General features: G+C 38.4%; 1 protein-coding gene across 2 annotated transcripts in view; it reads right to left on the reverse strand.

Annotated features, from left to right (window-relative positions):
- RYK (receptor like tyrosine kinase) overlaps positions 1 to 17,506 on the reverse strand; it is a 96,710-nt gene that overhangs the window by 62,606 nt on the left and 16,598 nt on the right. For both annotated transcript variants that reach the window (XM_004477114.4, XM_058294981.1), the window contains exon 2: positions 1,652 to 1,773. In XM_004477114.4, coding sequence (XP_004477171.3) covers positions 1,652 to 1,773 — 122 coding nt within the window. The remainder of the gene's footprint in view (positions 1 to 1,651; positions 1,774 to 17,506) is intronic.

Raw genomic sequence — 17,506 nt, forward strand, 5'->3', positions numbered from 1 at the left:
AACGTATATGTGTGCTTATATAATAATAATACAAATATATGTATATTTATAGTCAGAACAGCAAACAAATGTACTCAAAATAGTGAGTGTTAAGGAGCAAATAGAAAATGTCAGGAGTACTGATTGATTCATTGGTACCAAGGAGAAATGCTATGTCTAGCAAAATTTTAGACATGCACGCTCTTTGACACAGCTATTTCACTTCTTAGTGGTAATTTACTACTCAGAAATAATTCTACAAAGTACACAAAACTTTCTGAACAAAGATGTTCTTAACATATGTACATATATACACAAACACATCCATATCTACATACACATATAATATACCTATATGCACCCGTATACATACATATATACACTCATATTTTTTCTGTTTTTATATTAATAACAAAGGTAGAAACAGCAACAAATGACGAACTGTCAATTGTTTTCATCATCCTCTTACCACGGGTTTTGCCTGCCAAATGATGTGAAGGAACTTTGTGTAACAGTGAAGAGAAGCATTATTTGAAATAGTAAATGCTATTAAAAATCCACCTATCAATGGGGCACTGGATAATTAACAATACATCATGCATCCATCCATACTATATCATTGCTATAATGCAATTAAAGAGAATGAGTGAAATCTATAAGTAGAGAAATGGAAAGATCCCCAAGATATATTACTAGGTAGGGGGGAAAGTACTGTACAAAATAAGTGTCATAAAACCCCATTTTTGTTTAAAAAGGGATGAAAAAACCTTGAAGAATTTACAACAAACTATAAACAGTAATTACTTCTGGGGGTAAGAAGACAAAGTCTTTCAGTTCCTAAAACATTTCTGTAATATTTGAATTTTCCCAACATCTACTGTTTTCTAAGGAGAAAAAATAAAGATTAAAGAGCTAAATCAAAGTGGTCAAATTTAAACAACTTACAACAATAAGGACAGAAACCACTCTATAGTACTTAAAGTAAATATACACACACACAACCAATTCTTTACTTATTTTTAGTAGCAAGATTATTCTTATTTTCCAAATAAAATCCTACTCAAAAGTTTATGCATAAAGCTGATAAGAACTAAAGCTATTTGGAGGTCTACACTTGGGCTCCTATTCTTTGACCTATCAGAAAATTCATCATGTTCAAGAGGACAGGCAGTCAAAGGAAGCTGGGAAGTTCCTAAGTATTTGAGTGTCAGCCCCTTATGAGTAGAGGGGTTTGCCATAACGCACTCAGGTGCCTCTGTCTGTTGCACCTACTTTTGGTGTTTCCCCATAAATAGAAGAACAACACCCATTATATCAAACAGCCTAAAACAACTACCTCACCAATTTCCCAGTCCCCCCATCACTTCACCATACCAGCAAGCCATTGTCAGGTCTGCCACCTTCTCAAGCTAGATCCACATCCCTGTTTGAAAAGTCTGAAAGGATTTAAGGATTTTGTCACGTACTAATCACTTAAATGATGGCCATCTTCATTTTAAAAGGATTGAAATTTTTAAAGGAATATGCTAAAGATTTAAATTCATAAATCTGAATAGACCCAGTACTGACAGACCCCCCCGCGCCCCCACCTTTTTGTGAAAAGGCAGCCCGCCTCAGTCCCTGGGGCCTGCATGACCCTGTCATGGGGTCTGTGGTTAACCCCCTCTCTTACCTTGGACTTTGCATGCCAAGTGAAGTGCAGGAAATTTGTCTCACTGGGTACTAACAGGTTAAAGGACAGAGCGTAGTGACTAATAAGGTCGTTTCTCACATAATAAAGTTCTGCATCAAGACCTAGAAAAAAATAGTGAAAAAAGGTGAGAAGGAAACAAATACTTAAACTACCCTCATAATCATGACCCATCAGAATTTCAAATATTTTTAAGAGACTGAAGGTAATATTGCAAATGTACATCACAAGCAGCTCTCACAGGAGCTACCATATAAAGCAAAAGGACACTGCACTGGGCTTTATTATGACCAATTAAGATGAAGAAACTGGGGCTCAAAACAAGGAGCTCTCCAGCTAAAAAGAGATGCACTGGGACCAGAGCTCAGGGGATCACTGGGGCTTCTGAGTGCCAGCGTTGACTCTTCCTTCTGGATACAGTGCTTTTCAGAGTAACACAAGGAAGTGCCCCTTCCCCTCAAAACTGATGTGGATTTGGGAAGAGAAACTCAAAAGGGAAGAGAAAGGTACCTAAGCTAAAACTAAGAGTGCACTAAGGCCTCAGGCTTCCCTCGGATAACTTGTGCTTCCTGTGTCAGCACAATGTCCTTGCGGTGTTAGCATGTGCCATGGTATGCTCTGCATCAGTTTCCATGCAACCACATATTCTCTCCTCTACTTGGACTACCCAAGAGGGTAACATGATATTTCTTATTGTATCCTCAGGATCAGTTCCCTGCACAAAAGTAGACACTCAATAACCACTTGCTAAACAGTGTAGTGCAGATTAAACAAATATCCAAAAAGCCTAAGAAATGATGGAGAAGTAGCTCCCAAATTTCACTCATTCCTAGGCCACTTCTCCCAGCAGGGCTAGTTCCAACCTCCAACACATACCGCATTCACCAATTTTGTCATGCCTCTCTATCCCACCTGTATTCAATATTTTTCTTCAAAATTGATTCCATTTTTCACAAACAAAAATTTCAAAGGCAAATTAAATAACTACCCTTGAGTGGAAAATTGGTAGTAGCTGTGGAAAAAACAGTTAAAAGAAAACAAAACAACTTTACTAAGTTCTAATAAAATACTGGTGCCTGCCAAGGCAAGGAGTTTAAACCCAGCTCACTGTTAACAAAAGGGAAGGAGGGGAGTATTAGCAAGTGTAGAGAATTAAAGGCTTCCTCTATGATAAACAGAAAGAACTGAAGACCTAGAAAAACAGTGAGTGACCTTCTCTCTAAACGATTTAATTATTAAAAAATTGTATCCAGGTATCCCTCTAGTAGTAGAGAACATGTATTTCACATGGTGGAGGGGGAAAAAGATACCAACTGGTAATACTGCACACATACTGAGCCTACACTTTGATCTGAAACCTCACCATACGCAGAGATCAAGATGGAGATCTCACTTTCTAAAAATATAGATATAGAAGCAAAGAACTCTGCTACAGGCATTTCTCCTGCAAAATGAGTTCTCATTTCTAAACTAGATCTAATCAATACCATCACTTGATCAGAATGATATCTGAAGCTTACATAGTGAACACCAGCTGCAGTAGCTGGGTGGCACTGTTTCGTTTACACTATGAGGTCATCAAATGCATTGGGAGAAATTTTCTAGAAGCCTTCTGTGCATGGCTCTCTTTGCTGGCAGGACAGGAAGTACTAGCAAACATGAGGTAGGAAATTTGGGGGAAACGGAGAAAAGGAAATGAGGGAGAAAGGGGATGAAGAGAAGAGAAAGCAGTTATGGAGATGGGGGAAGGGAGAGGGAAAATGGAATGAATCTGGGTACAAAGAAAATACATCAGCAATCACAGTAATTGCAATAGTAAATTTGCTTGTTTTTATAAATAGCTTGGATCTTAGGCTTAGGTAGATGGTGTTTTACAAGACACACACTTAGCACAAAATTTAAAAATACACACCCAGTGAAAGAAAGGAAAGGAGGGAGGGAGAGAAGAAGAAGAGGCAGTACTGCTATAAGACGAACTAGAATTCAAGGTAAAAGTGTTATACAAAATGAAGGAATATTTCATATTAATAAAACCATAAGAAGAAATAATAGTGCAGCTAAGAGAAGAACTTCAAAATACAGAAAGCAAAACCGATAGAAAAAACACAAGACGACACATCTACAATCATAGTTGGGAACCAGCATCCTTTTAGAAATGAAAAGGTCAAACAGATAACATTTGATGTAGACATAGATGATTTGAACAATTATGGGACGTGAAAGAAAATGGGAAGGGAAGACCATACACATTAAAAAAACATATTCTAATCAGAAATCACACGGCTACCTTCTTTGATCAAAATACCATTAACAAAGAAGTTAACTATAAGGATAAAGCCAGAAGATGATTATTTTAAAATTTAATAAAATAGAACCCTTTTAAGACGATAAAGAAAAAGAGAAAATACAATTTACTGATATTGGAATAAAAGAGGGAATCGTACTAGATGTTATGGGCATTAAAAATATAAAAAGATTATAAACAACCTTATGACAATAAATTCAACAATTGAGATGAAACAGAAAAATCCTTTGAAAAACATAATTTATTAAAACTGATGCAAGAAATAGAAAATCAAAATCATTTAAAACTCTCCCCCAAAAGAAAGCTTCAGGTCCAGATAGCTTCATTAGTGAATTCCATCAAACATTTAAGGAAGATGGCACACCAGTTTTACATAAACTCTTTCAGAAAAATAGCCAAAAGAGAACACTTCCCAACTCATTTTTGAGCCCAGCATCACACTGATAACAAAATATGATGAAAAAATTATGAAAAAAGAAAACTGGAAACTAAACATTCTCCACAAAACATTAGCAAATGAAACCCAGTAATATATAAAAAGGATGATACACCATGACCAAGTATCTGGGAAAGGTTAACCTTTGCTTCAATATGTGTTCATCAATTGTAACATATGTACCACACTAACGAAGGATGTTGTTAATGGGGGAACAGCCATACAAATGAACAGAATCAAAAAATAAAACCACAAGTATACAGCTAAAGGAACTGCATTAAAAACACCAGCACAATTCAATGGGAAAGTAAACTATTTTCATCAAGTGGTGCTAAAACAATTGGATACACATAAAGGAAAACAAAACAAAACCCTGACCACTATCTTATATATTACACAAAAATTGATTTGAAGGTTACAGGCCTAAATGTAAAGCCAAAACTATCAAGCTTTTAGAAGAAAATGTAGGTGAATATTTTCACAGTCTAAGATAAGCAAAGACTGCTTTGCTCGCACACACATAAAAATGATCCAAAAAGAAAAACTGATAAATTGGACTTCATTTAAATTTAAAACTTAGGGTTCTCAAAGATATGATTGAGAAAATGAAATTCAAGTCACAAACTAGGAGAAAATATTCACAACCCATATATCTTTAAAAATAACTTATTTCTATAATATATAAAGAATTCCTACAAACCAAAAAAATAAAGACAACGCCATTAAATAAAATGGACAAAAGACAAGAACAGACATTTCACAAGATAATTACAAGCCAATATATATCTATATGATGAAGGTGTTAAAGCTCATTAGCCATCAGAGAAAAACAAATTAAAACCACAACACCATTTCCACCCACTAAAATGACTAAAAAAATTAAATGTTGGGGAAGTGGACGTGGCTCAACCAGTTGGGCACCTGCCTACCACATGGGAGGCCTCTCATGCAGGAGGTCCCAGGTTTGCTTCCTGGTACTTTCTGGAGAAAACAAGCAAACAATGAGAACAATGAGCAACTAGATAAGAGAACCATGGGGGGGGGGGGAATAAATAAATAAATCTTTTTAAAAATTTAAATATTGACAAAGAAGTGGAGCAATTACCATTCTCATACAAGGCTGGGAGTATAAAAAAATATTCAACAGCTGGCAGTTTCTTCTAAAGTTAAACATATACCTACTCTATGACCGAGCAATTCCACTCCTAGGTAATTAATTATGCAAAAGAAATGAAAACATATGTCCACAAAAAGACTTGTATATAAATGTTCATAGCACTTTTATCCATAATAGCTAAAAGTGGAAACAATACAAATGTCTATTCATCAGTGGTGAATGGACAACCGATTCTGGCATATGCATGCAATGGAACACTACTCAGCAATGAAAATAAAATAACTAATGGGAAGTCGATTTGGCTCAACTAACAGAGCGTCCACCTACCACATGGGAGGTCCAGGGTTCAAACCCAGGGCCTTCTGGCCTGGTGGTGAGCCGGGCCATGCACAGTGCTGATGCGCACAAGGAGTGCTGTGCCATGCAGGGGTGTCCCCCGTGTAGGGGAGCCCCACGCTCAAGGAGTGTGCCCCATAAGGAGAGTTGCCCCACGCGAAAAAAGTGCAGCCTGCCTAGGAGTGGCATTGCACACATGGAGAGCTGATGCAGCAAGATGACGCAACAAAAAGAGACACAGATTCCCAGTGCTGCTGACAAGAATCCAAGCGGACAAAGAAGACACACAGCGAATGGACACAGAGAGCAGACAATGGGGTGGGGGTGGAGGGAAGGGGAGAGAAATAGATAAAAACAAAATCTTAAAAAAATAAAAAATAACTAGTGAGACTGTTAAAACAGGGATGATTCTCACAAACATCATATTGACACAAATGAGTATAACCACGCTAATTCCATGTATATGAAGTTTTAGAAGAGGCAAAACCAATCCATGGCAATATAAATCAGATCAGTGGATACCTGGAAGACAAGAGAAAGGGGACTGATGAACTGATTACCAAAGGACACCAGGGAACTTGATGCAGAAATGGAAATATTCTGCATCTTGATTGGGGTGGTGGTTACATATGTCAATGTGTCTTTCAAAACCAAACAAGTATGCATTTAAATCTGTGTATTTCATTGTTATGGAAAAGTTTACCTAAAATATTTGAGGGGTGGGGGTGAAAGAGTAAACACTTCACAATTTTGACCTCTCTTTTACAATCTCAAAATGCTTACAAACTGGGAAGCGGAAGTGGCTCAAGTGATTGGGCTCCCATCTACCATATGGGAGGTCCAGGGTTCAAAACTTGGGGCCCCTGGTGAAGGAGAGCTGGCCCGAGGGGAGAGTTGTCCCACGCAGAGTGCTGGCCACGCAGAGAGCTGGTCCACACAGAGTGCTGGCCCATGCACAGTGCTGGCACGCACAGAGCTGGTGCAGCAAGATGATGCAACAGAGAGACAGAAGAGAGACAAAAAAGGACAAAGCAGACCAGGGAGCTGAGGTGGTACAAGAGAATGATCGCCTCTCTCCGACTCCAGAAGGTCACAGGATCAGTTCCTGGAGCCGCCCAATGAGAAGACAAGCTGACACAGAAGAACACACAGCAAATGGACACAGAGAGCAGACAAGGGGGGTGGGAATCTTTACTAAAAAAAAAACAAAAAAAAAAAAACAGCTTATAAATCATGGAATGTTTCTGACATTAACATAAAAAGTTTTAGAAAAAAGAATTAAGCAACCAACAACTTTCACATTTAAACTTTAAACACCTAACAAAGAAATAAAGAACTATTTTCCTAATAAATAAGAGTTATAATTATTGTTTATAATAACATGGAAGCATGTACGTTTCCCAGACATAATTCAAAATATCAAGAACATTTAGGGCTTCTGAAAATTCAACTCCCTACAATACTTAGAAGACAAGGAGCTGTAAACAGTTAGCAAGAAAATAAGGGACAAAAAGGCAAACACATTCTCAAGTTAGGCAAGCAGACATTCAATTTAAATGTGTGGTTTTTTAGTCCTACTAGAAGTTCTCCAAATTCTTGCCTCTCCTAAAATGAGAATGAGGGATAAAACTGCGGAAATGGAATGGTAAATGACTTGATCTGCATGAGCTTCCATTTTATCCAGGGAACTATGAAGAAGAAAAGGGTAAGCTGACATACCAATGATCCTTTCTGATAAGCTAACATACTAATGATCCTTTGAGGCAGCAAAAGAAACCTCTGCCCCTCTGAGGAAAGGAAACTAGCAAACAAGTCAAGGCTGGCTTGACAAGGAGAGTCTGCTGACGGTAATCAAATGTCCCAAATCTTGCAGAAACATTCCACTCCTGCAGTTCGCTGATTAACTCTTCATTGCCCAAGGACACTCCACCCTGATTAACCCACTTATCCCTCACTCCTCACCACCACCCCTTCTGCACAGCCACATAAGCTGCTTCTCCAGCTTAGCCTTTCAAGCAGACACCCTCATTTGGTGCTACTCCACATGAATGCTGCTGTTGCTCAATGAAACTTCCTTCTTGCTTTACAGAAGGTCTCCCATAATCAACACAACCAATTCCCTTTCCAACCTACTGGAGACATCTGTTGTCCCTAAACTGCTCAAGGTCTCTCTAGTTCTACTAACTCCAACTCTAGGCAGAAGCCATGGTTCATAATTATGGAACATTTTCTTCCACCACCACCAGAGCAACTTCCCCACAACATTCCCGTAGAAGGGTCAGCAAAGACTGCAGTCTGCTAACTTTGTCAGGCTTCTGATGTCTACAAGGACCTCAGCTTGTACCGGGATGCTTCTCACCCTGGTCATCCATCCCTGACCGCCCTCTTCAATGATCCCTTTCTGAACTGTCATCCTCTACTGCCTCTATGACTTCCAACAACCTCCTCCCCACCTTTCTGAAGCATAATTCTTCTCTGGCCCTGTGAAGTCCAAAGGACCCATTCTCCCACCCTTAATTGGTATTGTCCTGAGTCCCCACAACCAATTTCAGAAGATTACTCGTGCATCCTTAAACAAAAATCTTGTTTCTATTTAGGCTGATGCCATCTAAGTATGCTACCCTCTATCCTTCTCAATATTTCAGCTACCTCATGTTTTTTGAGGCTTCTGGAACCACTTTATAAAATTTCCAACCATCCCTCTCATGACACACTATGGTAGACTACCAATGTACTTGATACCAACCCATTCTTAACCCTTAAAATAAGATTCAAATTCCCATCTATCACATTAGCAAACACAGTCCATTCTGTCTTAAGTTGTGTTCCTATAACACCAATTAGCTTCTAAGTGGTTAGTAAATAAACCAGTATACCATGGAAGTTGTGCTGGTTTGTATGTGAATTTTCTGAAGGCAAGCAGGAAGAAAATTATAACCTTCAGTGAGAAAGGAAAAGACCCTCACTCAGCTCAGCTACCGCCAAGCAAAAGCCCTCTCAGCTCTATTTTAAGAAAATTAAAAATGAGCACCTGCACCTAGGGTTCCCTCCTCAGAGGAGCACTCTCAGCCTTTACATGGTTCTTGGATCACATCAAGTTACACCCCTTACTGTGCCCACCTTTATGGCAGCCCCCCTGGATAAGAAAGCTACTTTCATCTGCACTGTCTCAAGATTCTGCCAGCTAGGAATTTCCATCTTATAGTTTTTAAAATATCTTCAACTCTCCTTTGAGGCAGCTCTAGTCATGCCAGGAGGATAACGGGCCTATCCATGTTATATCGTAAGGTACCAAGTATGTTTTTGTTGCACTCTGGTTTCAGAGTTGTAGAGGTCTTGAGCAGTCAGCCTTTAACCTTATTTTTCCTGTATGTCCTGTTATTTTTAGTGAATATGCAATCTTGAAAAGTTTTGTTCAGGAATGCATTTCATGTTGTAACAGGCTTATATTCTTTAAATATAATACGGCAGGATATGACAAGCAATTTGTGATTATATATCAAAGCTTTATAAATATTTACACTCTTAAATGTAGTAGTCCCCTTTTTGAAATTTCATCCTAGGAAAACCAAAGATAGACAAAAAATTCTACATATAAAAATATTAATAAAAAAATACACCAAATGTAAGATATGGGCTATAGTTAGTAATATATTTTGATGATGCTATTTCATCAAACTATTTCATAGCTTGTAACAAATGTTTCACAACAATGCAAGGCGTGCATGCAAGCCATGTAAGATGATATACATGTTTGTTTTGTAAGTCTCCAACTTTTACTATACATTTATTGCTTATGTATGTTCATGATGAATGATACACTTCAATAAAATTTCATTAAAAAAAAAACATTATTCAAACTTGTGGAAAAATAAATAATATAAAGGGCCACCAATAGAGCAGTGATTAATAAGCTGAAATACATCCATAAGAGAGAACAACAGATTTTCTTTGGAGAAGGGGAGAGGTAACACTCTAGGCCATTATACCCCATCAACCAAATCTCTCCTTGTTCACCTACTTGATATACTGGCTTCGCCTTTGAAGACAGCTTTTAATGACCAAAAATGACAAAAAAAATACTGAAAAAGACTATGAAGCCATGAATATAACTGTTACAAATAAATCTTAATGAATTGGGTTTTACTTAGAATATATAACATTAGAATACATAACATTATAGTCAGGATACAAATAATATATGGCAAATTTTCAACAAAGTCAGGTACCAAGAACACTTCATGAATATAATAGTTGTTCAGTAAATGTCCTGAATTAATGTTAAACATATATGTAGATGCATGTTGTATGTGTGTTTCCACTTAGAAAAAGGAAAAGAAATACCAAAAACTGTGGTTGATTATAAATGGTAGATTACGGGTGATTTTTATTGTATGTTTTTATTCTTTTTCTTCTCTTAAATTTTCTATGAAAGTTAATCTGGAAAAAATAATAAAAGTTGCTTTTCAAAAACAAATTTATACCCAACGATATTCATAGCAGCATTAATCAAAACTGCCAAAAGATGGATGCAACCCAAGCAAATGTTAATCGATGAATGGATAAACAAAACGTAACAGATACACATAACAGAATATTATTCAGTCATAAAAAGGAACAAAGTTCTGAAACATACACTAAAATAGATAAACCTCTAGAACATTGTGTTGAGTGAAATAAGCCAGACACAAAAGGAGAAATGCTGTATAAGCTCACTGAAATAACTAGAATAAGCAAACTCATACTCAGAATCTCAAATACAGGTTATCAGGGTACAAGGAAGGGGTAGGGAATAGGGAGTTAAAATACACACATACATACAACTTAAAAAAGAAACATAATATGCACATATCTGTCACAATTCACTAAAACAAAATTTCAATTATTGCCAAAGTAACAGAGCTAGAGAAAAAGACCCAAACAACAAAATTTATTAAAAATCCATTTGTAAATGAAGTATCTTGGTATCAATGTTAACCCCAGCAATGATATATTAGTAAATGACTAAAACGTCTTCCTCCAATGTGTCCTTAAAATACCCAGAAAGACAGAAAAGGCAAAATTTGGCAAAGCACTATGAACTGAAGAGATGAGCAAAGCCTGGGAAGAATTTCCTCTTGCAACACTGGCAATGGGGTAGAAATGAGGAGTAAATTCTTGTACTACCCAAACTCACTGTCTGAATGAGAACAAAATGGAGAACCCAGATGATGACAGGAACTGCAACAAAGCGCTGTTTTTCAGGGCAGGCCAGGAATTCTATTCCCAGACAAATCATCATCACAGACATAGACCACAGATTCTTGGAAGGCCTCAGACAGTGTACCAATTATGTATTCTCTCCAAATAAACATATTTCAAAACATATTGAGGTATTAATATAAATTTTGTTTTTAATGAGGCAGAGAATCGTTTTATACTAATAAAAGGCAAACTTCATGATGAAGGTATAAGCATCAGGAATCTTTACTGCTCTAAATCTAAATATAAACCATCAAAATATATTAGCGGGGAGGAAAGTGGATGTGGCTCAATCGACTGGGCTCCCGTCTACCATATGGGAGGCCCTGGGCTAGCTTCCCAGGGCTTCCTTGTGAAGGCGAGCTGTCCTGTGCCCGCATAGAGCTGACGGCCTGAGCCCGCAGAGAGCTGGTGCAGCAAGGTGACGCAACAAAGGGAGACAAGCAGACACAGAAGAATGTGCAGCGAACGGACACAGAGAGCAGACAGCGAGCAGGCAGCAAGCAGGGGGTGGGAGGGATAAATAATATTTTTTTAATGTATTAGAGAAGAAAGCAGTTGGGTACCCACCTCCCACATGGAGGTCCCAGGTTTGGTTCCTGATGCCTCCTAAAGAAGATGAGTGGACAAAACAAGCAGACACAAGGAGGGAGCCATCTTGGGGGAAAAGTATATTTGAAATACTAAAAGAAACCACAGAAATACAGTACAATTGTACAAAACTATCAGTCCATGTTGATATTATCTATTACAAAAGACAGTAATAATTAATATGGCTTGACAGATATACACACACATCAAGATAATGCTCTATAGGAGCACAACCTCTTTAAAAGTATTCATAAAAGGTTGATAAAAAGTGATCAGCTATAAGGAAAAGCAGTCAGTTTCTTAAAGTAGGAAATGTATAGGCCACAATCTGACCACTGGGCAATGGGAAGGAGGCAGGAAAGAGGTAAAACAAACTGTAGATTTTGAGGCACTATCTTAACCACTGTATAAAAAAGGAAATGACAAACTAAAAAATGAGAACATTAGGTATCCAAACCGTATGGACTTTGATATGGTAAGACTACACTAAGAAGTTAACTCTTAGCTTTTAATGTTTTTATTATGTTAAAAAAAAAGGCTCTATCAGTTAGCTTTTGCTAGGTTAACACCAATGTCAAAAGTTAGAGACCCAAAATAACCACGATATTTCTAACAGCTGTGTGGGCTGACTGGGCAGGTCTTTTGGTCTGAGGCTGGTTGACTGAGCTGGAGGGCTAGGATGGCCTCAGTCATAATCAGGGGCCGCAGACAAGACAGGATGACTGGGGCTTGTCTCTCCACACGGTGTCCCCATTTTCCAAGACCAGGCTTGTTCAAACGGTGATAGAAAGGTTCCTAGCAGCAAGAGAACTCTGCACAAGCACTTTTCAAGTCTGCATGAATTATCAGCCTCTATCACCTTTGTTACTTCCCAAGTGACAGTGACCAGCTCAGTCAGGATAGGACAGAACCACCCAAAAGCCTGCAGGCCTGCACATGGAGAGGGGAATTATGATGACCATTCTGCAAACAATCTATCACACGGAGAAACGTGAATGAACTAAGAATTTAACTAAAGTGATAAAAGAACAAAAGAGAAAGCCCAAGAAAAGAAAAAGGAAGGAATAAAGATGCAGCCAGTAATTACATTAGAAAACAGAAAATTCCAAGAATCCAAGAATTTAAAAGGGAAATCAATAAAGTCCCTAGTGAATTATAGGAAAAAAAGTTAAAAGACAAATAAAATTGGAATTAACCCTTAAAAGATAATACAAAATGAAAAAGAAAAAAGGGGAGGGAATAATACAACAGATGATTTAAAAATTATACATGAATTCTTTTTATGAATGAATCTATGCTAATATGAACATCTCCACAGAATGAAATGTTTTCTGGAAAAATATAGATCAGCAAAACTCACTCATACTTGATCTCTGTAGGTTATTTTTTTTATCCCCCCCCTCCACCCTGGAACTTTTTTTGATTGCTGTCTGCTGTGTCCATTCGCTGTGCATTTCTTCTGTGTCTGTATTTACTTATTTTCCCTCCCCCCTTGCAGTTTGCTTGCTGTCTGCTCTGTGTCCATTCGTTTCGCGCTCTTCTGTTTCTGCTTGTCTCCCTCCCTTCTTGTTGTGTCACCTTGCTGAGTCGGTTCTCCGCAACACCTGGGCCAGCGGGTCTCTGCAGCGTGGGGGCCAGCCTGCCTTCACAAGGAGGCCCCAGGACGCGAACCCCGGGCCTCCCATATGGTAGACGGGAGCTCATCTGATTGAGCCACAGCCGCTTCCCTCTGTAGGTTATTTTTAATTGATACTTTATTCCATAGTAGGGTGTACTGTAATTTATTCAACCATTTCACTCCAAGTGGCTATTCAGGTAATTTTCAGGGTTTTTTTTGGGTTTTTTTTGCCACTACAAGGTAGTGTTTCTGACCCTTAGGAAAGACCTCTGAAAGTGAGATTGCTGGGCACCTGTCCTTGCCAGCAATGGACATTATAACATTATTTTTCCAACTCTGATGGATAAAAAATGGATTTCATTGTTTTAATATGAATTTCCACTAATACCAATGAAATTGGGCATCTTTATTTAGATGTTTATCGGACATTTGGAGTTCTTCTGTCAAATAACACGTCACATAACTTTGCCTTTTGCCTTCTCTCTCTGTGTCTTTTTTTCTTCGCTTACCATTGTGGAAGGCTGAATAATGGACCCCTAAGATGTACACACCCTCATCCCTGGAACTTGTGAATGTTTACCTTATATGGCAAAGACTTAGCAGATGTGATTAAGTTAAGGATCTTGAGATAGGGAGATTATCCTGGATTACCCAGGTAGGCCCTAAGTGCAGCCATAACTGTCTCCATAAACAGGAGGCAAAGGGAGATTACAACAGAAGAGGGGCAACATGATCACGGGTGCAGGTATTATGGTAATGAGGTCTTAAGTCATGGAATGTGAACAGCCACCAGAAGTTGGATGAGGCAAGAAACAAACCTCTTCTAGGACCACTGGAAAGAACACCACCTTGCTGACACCTTGATTTTAGCCCAGCGATAATGATTTCAGACTTCCAGTCTTCAGAATTGAGAGAAAGAGAGTTCTGCTGTTCTAAGCCACCAAGTTGATGGTAATTTGTTACAGTAGATCTACAAAACTAATTTCATAGGGATACTATAGGTAATCTTCATTTTTTAACAGTATTAAACCATTTATCTCAAATACTTATACTATTATATAAGATCTCAGCTATATTAAGAAAAATGACAAAATGGAAAAAAGATTGCAAAGAATTTACCAAAGTTGCAAATATATGGTAAAATAACATATAACACTTTTCTTCTTCTATATGGTCTTATTTGCTTCCAAATGGTCTAAATGAGTATTTTACTTTGATAATAAAGAAATAAAATTAAGGAAATAAAAATTTAATATGTCAATTTTTACAAAAGTGTGAAATCTGTAGAGAATAGCGTACTTTATTTCTGAATTCAATCTTTTTCTTTTCTTCCCCAACATATACTCAAATATTAAAAAGATAAGAAAAAGAAAAGTAAAAGGCAAATGAAGACAGGCGTTAGATAACCTACTCCCTTCTGTTACTAATCATCAGTGTTCCAAATGTGGCAACAGCAATTACAGGCATCCTGAAAGCAGGGCTGATGGATGCAGGGGTCACCACCGTTAGGGAGTGGTAGGGTAACTCCACAGAGGTGAAGCCGGCAGTCAGGGAAGCAATTTATTCAGTAACATTTTACTGAGCTGTGTGGCATGCGAGGAGGAGGGTGACAATTTAGGAGAACAGGAAAGAGTCTGGTTCCTGTAGAAAGGAGTGGCGAGGAAGGAAAGGCAAAGCAAGGAATCCAAGGACAGAAGAGACAATCAAGTCTGTGGTGGTCATTTCAGTAAGTAGCTTATTTGGACAACAGACCTGGGAACTGGGACACCAGCATTGTCAAAGGAATAGCTGAGACAGAAAATCAGGGAAGGTTTGGATATCCCTTTGAGATAAAGGGTGGGAAATAAGGAAGTCACTGGGAAGTATCTTATAGAAGTCAGGTGATTCAGGCAACCCAATGGGTTAAAAACCATGTAAGTAAATGTTAAAGATATCAAAAGAGAAGAGGATGTCAAGTCAGTCCTGGAGCAAAACAATCGAAGTAGGAGAGAAAAGATATAATGTAGAATAAGAGCTAGTAATAGAAATGGATTCTAGCCCCCGGAAATGATTATGAGGAAATTACCACTGACAAGAGAAAATCAGGTTTCAGTTGCTAAAGAGACTTTTAAAAAAATAAAAATTTACAAAAACACTACAGAGTCAGAGACTTTAAAACAGAACTGAAGTTACACAAAATAAACTTGAAAAGGTCATTGGAAAAGAAGTCTGATCCAGCAGAGTGAAGTGAGTAGAGGGTGAAGAAGAGATCCACTGGAAGGCAGACAGGACAGCCACAGACTGAAGAGGTGACATTTTCTCATTAGAATGCACAGAATTTTTTTCTCTTCTTAGAATGAAAAACATTTCAGTTGTTCAATTACATTAACCAGACTCAAAAGCTTGCTGCCAATTCCAGCAAAGAATGTTGCTCTCGTTAGAAAAAAATGTCATTTGTTCATAATTTTATTTTTGAACAACCCAAACACCAAGCTGAAAAACCAGATACTTCTACAAAACTCCCAACACCCATTAGGAAAAATTCATTTTTTCCTAGACAATTTTAAGTTTGAACTTAATTAAAATCTATACTCTACACGATGTGGCCTATCTAGCTCAAGTTCAAATAATTCAATAGAGCAAAATTTTTTTCCAAAGGGAACAGAGAGAGTCTGCAACTGCAAGTAAGATAGCTCCATCCATCTGCCCCATGGGATCTAAGCCCCCTCTCAATTAGAGGCAAGAGTGGACATCACCATCCTAAAATCCTCAAAATTGGGGAATGAACAATTGGCTAAAGTAGACTTATTATTATTCTATTATAGACTTATTATTCTAGCAATGGAAGAATTCTATCATTGATGTAAAAGGCAGTGGCCAACAGAGGTTCTGAGGGATGGAGGAGGGAAGAACAGGTGTAAAATGGGAGCATTTTCGGGATACTGGATTTGTCCTTCATGACATTGCAGTGAAGGACACAGGTCATTGTATATTTTGTCATAACTTACAAAATTGTGCAGGGACAAAGTGTAAACTATAATGTAAACTGCAGTCTGTGGTTGCTAACAATGCTTCCATAAGGGTTCATCAATTGTAACAAAGGTAGCACACTAATGAAGGATGTTGTTAATGTTGGAAAGTGGGAAACGGACTTTGGCCCAGTGGTTAGGGCGTCCGTCTACCACATGGGAGGTCCGCGGTTCAAGCCCCGGGCCTCCTTGACCCGTGTGGAGCTGGCCCATGCACAGAGCTGATGCGTGCAAGGAGTGCTGTGCTACACAGGGGTGTCCCCCGCGTAGGAGAGCCCCACGCACAAGGAGTGCACCCATAAGGAGAGCCGCCCAGCGCGAAGGAGGGAGCAGCCTGCCGAGGAATGGCGCCGCCCACGCTTCCCGTGCGGCTGACGACAACAGAAGCGGACAAAGAAACAAGACGCAGCAAAAAGACACAGAAAACAGACAACCGGGGAAGGGGAGGGGAATTAAATAAAAATAAATCTTTAAAAAAAAAAAAAAAGTGGGAAAGTGTGGGAGGGGGAGGGAAGGGGTATATGGCAGTCCATTATATTTTTTATGTAACATTTAAGTAATCTAAAGCTTCTCAATAAATAAATAAAGTTAACTAATGGTTTCCCAAGGACTACTACAGTTAATTAGTGCCAAACTAACAAACCAGCTTCCTTTGCAAAAAGAGTCACCTTTCATCGTGCTTAACAAAATCCATTGCAGTGCCTTCCCCAGCACTCTTGCACATCTGAGCAGGGCTGGAATCTTATTATATTTGTAGCCATTGAAATGTTAGATGCATGAATGGATGGCTGGTGACAAAAGCAACTACATGAAAGATGGATTTTAAGGGAGATGAAATACTAAAGAAAAAGCCAATCAGTTAAGGCAAGAAAAAAAATGTGACGTCATGGAAAGAGAACTAAGAGGTTCACAGTTCTGACATCACCTCCTGTCCTGTCCTGTCCTATCTGAGCGACTTGTCAATCAATTACTTAACTACATTCTCCAAGCCGCAATTTTGTCAACTATAAAACAACAGAATTAGATCAGGCTGTGTCTATGTCTCTCTTCAGCCACAAAATTCTATTAGTCTATGATATCATCCATGTTTTCAAATGTCAGCCAAAACTGTATTATTCTGATGTCATCCACAGATTTAAAATGCCAGACAAAACTTAAAATTCATTTAGTCAAGACAATCTTGGA

Source organism: Dasypus novemcinctus, chromosome 4 (genome assembly GCF_030445035.2).
Source record: "Dasypus novemcinctus isolate mDasNov1 chromosome 4, mDasNov1.1.hap2, whole genome shotgun sequence".
Classification (NCBI taxonomy): domain Eukaryota; kingdom Metazoa; phylum Chordata; class Mammalia; order Cingulata; family Dasypodidae; genus Dasypus; species Dasypus novemcinctus.